General features: G+C 41.3%; 1 protein-coding gene across 1 annotated transcript in view; it reads right to left on the bottom strand.

Annotated features, from left to right (window-relative positions):
- Positions 1-7550: 7550 nt before the first annotated feature.
- The window catches only part of GSTK1 (glutathione S-transferase kappa 1), a gene marked incomplete at its 5' end in the record, with an annotated part of 7359 nt that continues 2473 nt past the window's right edge, over positions 7551-12436 (bottom strand). The window contains 4 exons of the mRNA XM_009878310.1: positions 7551-7600; positions 8871-8964; positions 9440-9556; positions 12105-12140. Coding sequence (XP_009876612.1) covers positions 7551-7600; positions 8871-8964; positions 9440-9556; positions 12105-12140 — 297 coding nt within the window. The remainder of the gene's footprint in view (positions 7601-8870; positions 8965-9439; positions 9557-12104; positions 12141-12436) is intronic.

Here is a 12436-nt window from a genome sequence, read left to right as displayed (position 1 = left end):
TTAACTCTTTTGAAGTATTTCCTGTGGAGCATAAGCCTAACGCTAAAATTATTAAAATTTAAATAATTTTCAGTCTGTTTCTGAGAATGAGGCCAAAGGAACTGTGTAAGTTTTTGTGAAAGTTGATCTTGCCCAGCAAGATGATGGAGTGGTTCCTCCTGAAAACTATGGTTGGGCACATGGAAAATAAGGAGGTGACTGATGACAGCCAGCGTGGCTTCACTGAGGGCACATGGTGCCTGACAAATTTTGTGGCTTTCTATGATGGAGATACGGCATCGGTGAATAAGGGAAGAGCAAATGACATCATCTGCTTGGAATTGTGCGAAGCATTTGACACTCTCCCACATAACATCCTTTTTTCTAAATTAGAAATAGATTAATTTGCTGGATGGACTGTTCAGTGGATAAGGAATTGGCTAGATGGCTGCTCTCAGAGAGTTGCAATCAGTGGCTCAATATCCAAATGGAGACCTGTGATAAATGGTGTTCTCAGGGGTGGGTACCGGGACCAGTGCTGTTTAGTATCTTTGTCGGCAACATGGGCAGTGGGATCGAGTGCACTCTCGGCAAGTTTGCTGACAACACTAAGCTGTGTGGTGCAGTTGACACTCTGGAGAAAAGGGATGCCATCCAGAGGGACCTGGACAGGCTTGAGAAGTGGGCCTATGCCAAGCTTATGAAGTTCAACATGGCCAAGTGCAAAGCCGTGCACCTCAGTCTAGGCAATCCCATGCACGAATACAGGGTGATGACAAATGGATTGAGAGCAGCCCTGCAGAGAAGGACTTGGGGGTGTTGGTGGATGAAAAGCTGAATATGGGTCACTAACGTGCACTCGCAGCCCAGAAGGCTGTGTCCTGGGCTGTGTGAAAGGAAATGTCAGTAGCAGGCTGAGTGAGGTGATTCTGCTCCTCTGCTTGGCTCTCATGAAACCCTACTTGGCATACTGAAAAGGCTGAAGGAGCTGGGTCTCTTTAGCTTGGAGAAGAGGAGGCTGAGGGGTGACCTCATAAATGTTTATAAATACCTCAAGGGGGAGTGTCAGGAGGACGGAGCCACCAGGCTCTTTTCAGCGACGTCCAGTGACAGGACAAGGGGCAACGGGTACAAGCTGGAACATAGGAGGTTCCACAAAAATATTAGGAAAAACTTTCGTACTGTGAGGGTGACGGAGCACTGGCACAGGCTGCCCAGGGAGGTTGTGGAGTCTCCTTCTTTGGAGACATTCAAAACCAACCTGGATGAGTACTTGTACGACCTACTGTAGGTGATCCTGCTCTGGCAGGGGGGTTGGACTTTAAATGATCTTTCGAGGTCCCTTCCAAGCCCCTGACATTCTGTGATTCTGTACTGTGTTCAGCTCTGGGGCCCCAGTGTAAGAAAGACTCAAGTGGGTTTAGAGGTTCACAAAGATGATCAGAGGGCTGGAACACATCTCCCATGATAATAGGTTGAGAGAGTTGGGGTTGTTGAGCCTGGAGAAGACAAGGCTCCAGGGAGACCTTATTTCAGCCTTTCAGTACTTAAAGGGGGCCTGCAGGAAAAAGAGGAGGGGCTCTTTATCAGCTAATGTAGTGGTAGGATGAGGGGTAACAGGTTCAAACTGAAAGAAGGTAGGCTTAGATTAGATATTAGGAAGAAAATTTTTTTCTGTGAGTGTGGTGAGACACTGGAACAGGCTGTTCAGAGAAGCAGCTGTGGATGCCCCCTCCCTGGAAGCATTCAAGGCCAGGCTGGCTGAGGCTTTGAGCAACTTGGTCTAGTGGGAGGTGTCCCTGCCCATGGCAGGAGGGTTGGAACTAGATGATCTTTAAGGTCCCTTCTAACCCAAACCATTCTTTGATTCCCTGATTGAAAAGACCAAGCTTTTAAGATTGAGGAGTTATTAGGAACTGTGGAAGGCAAAACTTAACATTTGTTGCTAATAGATTCTGGAATAGGAGGATGTTGAGATGGTAAGAGATACTAGAGATTTATGTTGGAAGGCAAGGAAAAAAGTTGGTTGAAGGGAACAGTGAAATCTTTATAGGAATTGTGTGGGAAAGGGATTCTTGAAAAAGATTACAAAGGTCAGAAAGTGAAGCGAGTTTACAGTTAGGTGTCTCAATGTCTGCAGCAGCCCCATCAGAGAGTGGCCATCAGATCCCTGCTTAAAATTGTATCTTGGTAACAACAATAAAGACGTGATGCTGTGAGATGTTCTGCAGACACTTCTGTTTTGTGAAGGCTCTCTACTTCTACAGAACAACTCCCAGTATGAGCGGTTTTATACTTGGCTGCACAAGACCACCCAAGGGTTCTATTGAAATTCTGGAAGAACAGGAAAAACAAGTGGAGTTACTGTGTTGAGGAAGAAGAGACACACGCTGTGTGCTATAATTAGGAAGTGGGGTGCTATATACAAAGCCTGCCTGTGCTGAAGGGGTGACATAAAGGTGTTAAATGTAGTGATATGAAAAAACAGCATGTCAGGAATTTTCACAGCAGAAGACACTTAATGAGCTGCTATTAAGAGGCAGAACTTGGGAATGAGCTTCTGTACATCCTTATATTGAAGGCTGGGAAGAGAGTTCAGTGTCATCATCTCAGACCAAGAGTGGTAAATAAATATTCTAAGGTCTGGAGGTTCAACACTGTGTAACTGCTTTTGAAGGGATCTAGAAGTGGCACCATAAAGGCAATACCTGGTTTATGTCTGGTGGTGTGAGGGTTTTCACTGTATCGCCATGTCAGTGTCCAGGCTATCATTTGCACAGGTCTGGGATTATCCTTAGCAGGCCACAGCTCCTCTCACAAATTTGAGCTGTATTCACTCCTATTGTCTTTGTGGTGCCACACTGAGACCGAGCAGGTGTGAAAGATGGTTCTCTGTCCAAAATGTATGAACAGCTTGTGTTACTACTGGAGAAATTCTATTGGGAGCAGGAAATTAGTGTAAAGGCAAACTACTTCGATTTGCTTGAGTGTCAGAAATTCTGTTGTCATCAAGTAAAAGATTTCACATTCCTTTTGACCTTGTGGGTAGTTGCAGTTCCCCTTGTTAACAAGATATAAACATAGTGGATACTTTTCTGACTAACTGAAATCAACTCACCTGATCAGGAGGTAGATGCAGTCTTGAGTGCCATTGCTGGTTCCAGTAAGAAAACTCGGTAATGTCACTATCCACACCATTTACAATGTATTTGTGGTAATACATAGAAGCGGCAGAGAGGAAGGAAATAAAAGGTTACGTGTGTATGTGAGGTACATGAGGTAGCAGAGTTGAGGCCCAGAATTTCTAAGCACAAAGTGAAATCCTGTCCCTAGGAATTTCAAAGGGTTTTTAAAATTAGTAATTTAAAACCATTCTCAGTGCATAGGATGGTCACCGAAGAATAAATCAGAATCCTGTAACAAAGAGGGCTGTGCATTAAAGACATCATACTCATTCCTTGTGAAATGTATATGGTGAATATAAAATGATTACAGAAGACAGAAGCACGTTTTAAGTTTGTGAATTTAGCAAAGTATTTCATGTCTGGTTTTGCTGTGGCATTGATATGTGACAGTAAGCAAAATTCCTTAAACCTTGAGGTGTGAGATGTGGGAATCTTAAGAGAGGTGGCAGAAGGAGGAGAAGGAAGAGAAGCGCTGCAAGAGCGTAAGATTAGAGTCTGCTTCACAAAGTGTATTCCTAAGAATGAGGCTTTCCAGATGTAGTCAGTGATTTCTTAGCTTGACTGCATGATGCTGCCACCTACTGGAACCTGGTGTATTATTTCAAACTTTTTTGTTTCTAACAGTAGACTGATACAGAAATTGATAAATGGGACTAATGGAAACATTGAGGATAGCTGGAGAATGCTGATTCTACTCAGTAGATAGCTATCTCTCTCTCTCTCTCTCTCTCTATCTATCTACTCAGTAGATAGCTATAGACATAGCTTCTTCAGGCGAAAAGCTACAGCCGGAATAGCTGTGGCACTGAAACACAGTCTGGAACCAATGGCCAATGATTGTGGGTTTTTTTTAATGAAATGAAAGCTAGGTAGTCACCTTCCTCATGTCATGCTGGAATGAGAAGTAGGACAAGGTAAAGGTAATCAAGATGGGTGTAGATACATTCCTTTCACTCTCATCTGCCACAGATCTGTGAAAAGTTTGGGGTGAAGCTAGCTAGGTTTGCAGCTCCTGGGATACCCTCTTGATTATTTATTTATTGTTCTGTGCTTGGTTCCTTTCTAGGAAGCAGGTTGCTTCCTTCCAGCAGTGTTGCTGGCTCCACTGGAAAATGAAAAGGCAGCAAAGCAGATGCTCAGCTCCATAATCCAGTAAGTGCTTTAATAAAATGTTTCCTTCTCACTTGCATAGAGATACGGATGGGAGAAAAGAAAGAGTTGATTCAGGCTTTGCTTGCTGAGGGTTGAAAGGAAAATAAGAAGGTGCTTGCAGGGGAAGGTTAAAGAACTACCTTGTTCTGCAGGCCTTCCTTTTGTGCTGTGTGAGAGGTCACCGCTGGAACACTGTCGGGGTGTACACTGGGTGAGGAGCACAGGTAACAGACATGCAGAAATGCTGTAGGCTTGTGGTTCACGGTGGAGGCAGTCCCCTGCGCGTCCCTGGCCTCACTGAGAGAGTGCAGGAAGTATCGTACAGCTTCATAATAAATACAGTAGATCTTACACCGTCTTCCCCAAATGATCCTCTATGGCAACCTGAGCCAGGCCTCTTCAATCCACCTAAGCTCTGCCTTTCCTGGTTGCTTGCTCCCCCTGAGGGAACAGCATTTCCCATTGAGACAACTCTCTCGGCCCTGACCTATGCTCAGTTTTAGTTTTTTTCTGGTTTCTTTTGCTCAGATGCAACCTAGCTTGCTTTGCACCTATCCTCTGCTTCCTATGGTTTCACTATTTTACTGAACCCCTTTCTTTTGCTCATTTTGTGACTTTGTACCTGTCTCTACGCCTGCTTGTTTGCTTTCAGCCTAGCATTGGTAGGACCTACTGATCCATGCCAGTTTCACAGCTTTTCCAGGCATGGGAAGTGGGACTGGATATTCTGGTGAGGTCCACAGTAGAGCAAAGGGGAACACAGCTCCAAGTTTGTTCCCTAGAGTTCAGTAGTCCAGTTTTGCCTTTGTAACTGAGTCTCTCTTTCAGCTCTCTTTCCTTGTCCAGTATCTTCTCTGGCTTGACAGCTAAACAGCATACTACCTTGAAAGTCATGTGGATGTGAGGAAGTAATTTGGTATATAGCTAAGTATAATAGGCATCATCTTTATGAAGGAAAGTTCTTCCAGCTATTCATAAATAGTTGGCAGTTCTTATTACTGCTTAGTATCTAACTCTGTTCTTGCTACAAAGACCCAAGTTTGGATTCTCAGTGTTGTTTCCATGCTCAGTCTTTAGCTGACCTGCCACCTGGTGGCATTTAGAGCTTTCAGATAAACGGTTCAATTCCATGCAGCAGTAGCCACTGGTGTTGCAGGAGACAGATGTTTACTCAAAGCTCTGCTCCCAAACAGGCAAATTTTGCTCAAAGTAGATATACAGTCAGAATATATGCAACAATACGCATACTTACTGATAGAAATGCAAAGGCTGTAGCCACTTCATAGTGGTTATCACAACCAACAAGTAATGTAAGGAAATTCTTGAATTTGGATTTGCTTTATCTTAGTAGTGTTTAAGGACTATTGTAGTACCCAAGACTTTGAACATTTCATTTCCACTGATTTCAAGTGGGTTGAAGATCATTTTGGGAAATATACAGCAGTCCATGAGATCCATCTCACTTAGTCCATCTGCCAAATCAACAGTGCTCTGTTACAAAGGCTGGGTTTTTTTCAGTCAACCTGATTCAAAGGACGTTTCATAAACCCCTGGCTTTCATCATGAGATTATTTCAGGATGTTCCTTGCATTCTCCTCACCCTCCCACCAGAGTTTATTACCTCCACAGAAGTGCATTTTACACATTTTGAAGACAGCACTGCCTGTATAGGGCTGCTTAAAGTGATGTTTCAGTCACTTCATTTTTATCACAACCTCAAAATGAGTTTGACAGCACAGATGGGAGACTACCAAATTTAAGGGGGGCGGGGAAATGGCAAAAAAAAAATTAACATGGTTTCAAGGGAATCAAAGAAATCTACACCATCCACACATACGGTAACTTCCCTCTCATTCCAACTCCTAAATGAATGTAGCCTCTTACATCTCACAAAGATTCCCTTAATTCCAGGCTAGATTTGCCCAAAGACTACTGGGTGCACTGGTGGAAAGCAGGAAGTTGTTCTCATATCATAGGTTATTTCCTGAAGAGCTAAAAGAGGTCTAAGAAGGAAAAAATGTGGACAGGGGGGACAAATGATATTCCCACAACACTTTTACAGCTCTAAGAACATGAAGGATACAGACTTCCGATGCTTTGTTCCAAGATTTGCTCTTCAAGTTAACGAGCATAAATATGCTTTACCCTAAAGTTCAGAAAGGGACAAAAAATAGAATTCCAGCTGCTGCTAGTTGTTCTGCTTCCTTCGGTGCTGCATCAGTCAGGAATCACTGACAAATCAAACCTCGTGCAAATCAAAGGAGTTCAAGTGTGTTACTGTAATTCAGCAAATACAAGGCCACATTCCAAACTACTGCAGTGTGAAATTTCTTCATTTGGTTGTTTGCCTATCTTTTCCTCTGAAGACTATGATGGAAATTCCCTCCTACCCACTTCCAAATCACTTTTGGATTAGGCAGTAATTAGGCCATCCTTCAGGAAGTGAAAGTCTGGTTCAGAAACCAGCTAAATTGGTAAGTTATTCACCACTGTCCTCTGAAGGCATTATTGTAAAACTGGAATTAAAAACTCCTCCAAGGTCTAAGGTTGGTGCCCAAGAATGCAAGTGTGTGGTCGTCTCCTCAAATGTCAGTCACTGCAGAGCAAGGTGTTTAAAATACTGTCCAGGAGAGGGACAATTCCTTTTGAAATACGTGATTCGTTCTCTAGATTTTAGTTTGAGTTTGAAGCGTCCACTCTCTTCCACTCTTTTTTGTGTCCACTCCAACTGCCACACTGTAAAGAAAGTGTGAATACCTTGACCCGTGCTTCTAGTGTCTATATAGTACCTCGGATTTAAAATAAAAGAAGGATGTGTCCACCTTCTTTTAGGCTATACGTGTGTGTGTTTCCAATGGACAAGCTGAAAGATTTGAGAAATCCAGAGATTGCAGTCCTGTAACAATTTAATCATCACGCCTTCAACGTAAAAGAGAACTGAATAGGAAAGAAGAATGTTTAATCTGCAAAAAGATAAATATTTAATGTTTAATCTTTAATGTTAATCATTAATCTGCTGAAAGAAAAGCACATTTGTATTGGTAAAAACCGCGTGAGATTGGTAGTACTGGCAAACCTTGGATGTCTTCATAATTAGAGATGAGACTGAGCTGTAAAGTTAGCTGTTAAGGATAAGAAAGCCATCTCTCCATAAAATTGGGTACATTCAGATAATCACTGAAGATTGACCCTGTACATACATATTTTAATTCTTATGTATTTCCCCAGGACTTTTCACATCTTGGGACTTGGAACTGATGGAACTGGTCCCAGCCATTTTTCACCTACAAGAAAAACCAGCACAAAAGAGAAAGTCAAAATTTATTACATAGAAGTGATTGGCCAGTCACATTTCTGCAGTAAGGTGACTGTTCCTATTCCTTTTTTAAAGGGTGACTACTGGTGGTGGAATACAGATTTGTATCTTGTTTGGCATGCTTCAGCTAGCTCCATAAATCCCTCACTGTCTAGTCACAACTGAAGTTGTACCAAAGAATTTTTTTCTTCTGTCACAGACAAGAGATTCTGCAGGTCTGGGCACTTTATGTAAGGGTGAAGCCAATTTAGGACTCTTTTTTTTGTGAGGCTAGGGCTAAGGAAAAGGATGGGAGGCTGAGGAGTCAGAGAAACAAAAGGAAATCTGTTGTCAAGACTATAAAAAAAGGCCATAACATTCCAATCTGGATCAGTGACTGTCGTAGTAGATGTTGGGTATGCATCTTCCCTACTCTCGTTTTCATCAAGAATATTTTTAAGTGTGAAATCTTGAGATCAGTAGTCAAACGCACTCTTAACTCATGTAATGTAAAAGCAGGTGACTGAGTTTTATTAGTTATCACAATTTATTCCAATTCTTTTAAAAAAACTTAAATATTAATAGAAAAATGGAAAGAAGGATATATATGAATATTTGTTAAAAAGTTGTGTACTTTGGTAATTACAAGTTATGAACTGGGTGGCTGTGGTAATGTGCTTTTTCTTAAAAACTAACAGATATAAAATGAAAATGTTAAAACTACCAAAAAACCCAGTATCAGCCATAGACTTAATCTTAGCCAAGACGTAGTGCCCAGTACTGAAAGGTTAAATATGAACATTTTGAAAACTAAGGAGTTTCAGCAAGAATTTGGCATGTGGAGCACAAAGCCTTGAAACATACTGAGAGAGGATGTAGAACACGAATTGCTTCTTGTTTGCAAGAGGACTATGTCTTTGGTCACTCTAACTGTACTGAGACAAATTCCAGTCGGCAGCTAGAATCATAGAATCTTTTTGGCTGGAAAAGACCTTTAGGATCATCTAGTCCAACCATTAAGCCAGCACTGCCAAGCCCACCACTAAGCCATGGCCCTAGCACCACATCTACACGTCTTTTAAATAACTCCAGGGATGGTGACTCCACCACTTCCCTGGACAGCCTGTTCCACTGCTTGACACCCTGACATTATTTAATATTTAGAAGTCCTTAAGAATGTTCTATTTAGCTGTATTACATATTTCATTAAAGGAGGGTGAAAGCAGCAAACTAAATGTGACATTATTACAGGTACTCACCTATAACGCTGCTTAGCAGCTCTAAACGATCAGAGCCAAAAAAGAGATGAGGTTCCCCATTAAAATGTGCCACAACAGCAGGCATCCCAAATGCCTATTGACACCGTGAAGATAAAACAGAGAATGTTATGAGAGAAATTATTACAGATACATGAAAAATCTTCATGAATAAGAAGCAGTAACTTTGACATTTTATCCTCTCCTTTCCACCTTCTTCATTCATAAAGATCAGTATAATGGAGCCTGTGTGCCCCTGCTGAAGGAGCAGAAAAAGCAACCTGATAAATCCAGTTTTATGTCAGGTAGTGATAAATGGTATCTCTACTAGTCCTGTAGCTTGCTGTCCAGCTGGAGGGAGCTGAACGGGTCAGCCTTGGTTTCCCAGATGACCACGAGATGAACTACCAACAACAGTGAGTTACCATTCACACATTCAAAAAGCAAAGACCACCTGAGAGAGATGCTTTATACAGCATTTTCTAATCACCATCACAGTTCCTTGCTTCCTAGTATTCTTAGTAAGGAATGAATGCATAGCTATGATGCCAAGTGGTATTGGAACATCTCACCCCATGTTTTATTGCTTCCTCTGTTGTCTCTTTCAGTCGGTTCTTCACTGCAGGGGATGAAGTCATTTCAAGTAGCTTCTGGGCAAGCTCTGGCGATAGCCCAGCCTGTTTGGCTACCTGAGAAAAGACGATCTAATTAAAAGTATTCTAATGTTAAATATTCTGATTCCTACTATGGTCTAATTAAATTAATCTCCAGTATTATCACCCAAGGTCTATTAGCAAGTAAATTCCAAAATATCCTTGAAGCACTTCTTGCACAACAGTCTTGCTCCATTCCCAACCCATTCCTCATTTATCAGCTCTTAGATACAAAGTAAAAGGGATATTTTCAACTTCCAAGCCTCAAATCTGCACTTTTTTTCAGGAGTTCCTAAACAGAAAAAGAAAGAAAGAAAAAATACTAGGTTTAACCTCTGATCTAATGTCTTATCTGATAGCTTTAAATAAATAATTCTTGTTCCAAGAAAGAAAATCTTACTGTACAAGCCTGCCAAGACAAAACCGGTTTGTATGACAAATGTGGCCACACAGGATCTGTAAGCAATACTGCATGAAAGAGACTAACTGACAGAGATTCAACAGTTGCTAGTGTTAGTGTGGTATTTTTTTTTAGCCTCCTCCTTGCCTCTGCAACACAGGAATGAGTTGAAGTGGCCAATGGTCAAGGCCCAGTGTTTATTGCGTAAGACTGAAGTTACAACTATCTATTTTAATAAAGTATTTCACAAGAAATGTTAACTTCCATGCCATCTACCTGAATGACATACTTTAAAAAATAATTAAAAATAAAAAATGCTTACACTATTGCACACAGACCAGTAACCCTGCACATGCAGGTCTTTTTTGTTTTTTCTTTCAATCACTTTTTCATCTAGCATCCACATTTTCTTGTACTTTCTCCTTACACATCAGAGGTATTAGGAGCTCTTTTTGACTCCATTTAAACAGGACATAAATGAGCACAGCACTTGAGTAGAACAAAATGCTATGTATGGTTGGTAGTTAAGGTGTTTAGACTGCAATATTTACACAGGTATAGTACATGGTCCTCACCATCCTAAGGCAGAAGGGGTATTTAAGTGGACTGGGACAGGATTCAAAGACTATGCATTGCTTCTCCAATAATTTATGTGAAGTTACTGCTGACTGAAGAAAGAACTGAAAACATACTAAGGAACTGTATCAAGTAAACAACATTCCACTTTTATAACCGACGTTTAAAATAAATTCACCAGTAAAAACTCAGATGGAAAGACTGGGACCCATCACCTACCCTTGGATATTTCCAGAAGAGAGCAAATTGTAGTTCTTGATATAGGGGTGAATGAAGACAGACACAAACATACAAGGAGCTGCCTGCCTTTCTGCCTTGCTGAATGTAGGGGGATACTCATAGACCACCAAACAGCGACTAAATTACACAGAAATCTTTTTGAGCATGAAGCTCGTTTCTCCAAAGTTCTCCATGTTCTTGCTTTTTGTTTATTTAAATAATGATGGATTCGGAGACTATGTGAGAACTTTCTGTATATATTTAGGCACTGGTCTGGCTAGGATGAAGTTAATCTTCTTCACAGGCACTCCTATGGTTCTGTGTTTTATATCTGACCAAAACAACACTGGTAACACACAAATGTTTTAGCTTTTGTTGAACAGCATTTGCACAGTGGCAAGGCCGTCTCCACCTTGCACAGTGAATAAACTGGGAGTGTGCATGAGTCTGGGAGGGGACACGACAAGGCAGATGAGCCAAACTAACCAAAGAGATATTCCACGCTACATAACATTGTGCTCAGCTAGAAGAAGCGAGAAGTGGGTTTAGGGAGGTTGGCCACCTTTTGCTTGGGAACTGGGTAGCCATCTGTCTACCATGGGAGGTGGTAACTGCCTTTGCATCACTTGTTTTTTGTTCCTTCTCTCTTCTTCCACTTCTTTGCTTATTAAGCAATTTTATTTTGACCCGCAAGCGTTCTAGCTATCATTCTTCTTTTCCTCGTCCCCTGTCCCACTGGGCAATGAGGGGAAGTGATCAAGTACCTGTGTGGTACTTAGCTGCCTAACAGAGTTAACAGACAGCACAGTTTAATTATATCCTTTAAATCTTGCCTCTTGAAAAGGCAAAATGCAAACCTTTGCTGAAATTCTGGTAAAAAAGGTACACTAAGATGAAGCTGAAATTCAAGGACTAGACTCTGGCAATCCGCCAGACTGCAAGTTTCAGGTTTCAGACATTGGATAAAAGAGACTATCCTGGCTCCGTTGCCAACTTCAAAGCGTTGCTTTTAACCTCAAGATTTCATATAGCAGCAAAACCTCAATACATTCTGGAGACACTGTTCCTACTTCTACTGCTGTTAACAGAACAGTATTAACAGATAATTCATTGTTTATCCTGGGTATCTCGCCACAAGAATTAACAGAATAAAGAAGATTCTGGTTCTGTGTGCCGCTGAAAGCATGGCCTCCCCCCAAAAAAATAAAAAATCCATTCCAAACAGAGCTGCAAGGGAATTAAAATCCACTTTTTTTTCTAGCTGAATTTTTTCAAAACTCCAAGTGATCATTTGACTAAGCTGTCTTCATGTCTATTACTGATCCAAGCCATCAGTAAGAATCTGTATCTTACACAGAACAGAAGCACCAACAAAAAGGAGACACTTACAGCCAACATATTCTCCGGCTGACTGATATCTTCATGCTGGTAAAAGAATGAAATAAGTATTTCAGTACTTAAGAACAAAAGGCTTAGCTCTGGACTTGAAAGCAAGTTTTCTAAGAAAACAGAAATAACAATACTAGTTGCTGAAGAAACTTCCTCAGAAAAATTGTTAAGTCACCTAACCTAAGAACATATTAAGCTTTCCAAGATGAACTTCTGACCCACTCAGTCCACAGGACTCACCATACATGCTTAGAAGGCAGCATATAAAAAAATCACAGAATGTTAGAATGTTCGGGGTTGGAAGGGACCTCTAGAGATCACCTAGTCCAACC

The sequence above is a fragment of the Apaloderma vittatum genome, unplaced genomic scaffold (genome assembly GCF_000703405.1).
Source record: "Apaloderma vittatum isolate BGI_N311 unplaced genomic scaffold, ASM70340v1 scaffold521, whole genome shotgun sequence".
Classification (NCBI taxonomy): domain Eukaryota; kingdom Metazoa; phylum Chordata; class Aves; order Trogoniformes; family Trogonidae; genus Apaloderma; species Apaloderma vittatum.
The sequence above is the reverse complement of the archived record's forward strand: the minus strand, read 5'-3'. Positions and strand labels throughout refer to the sequence as shown.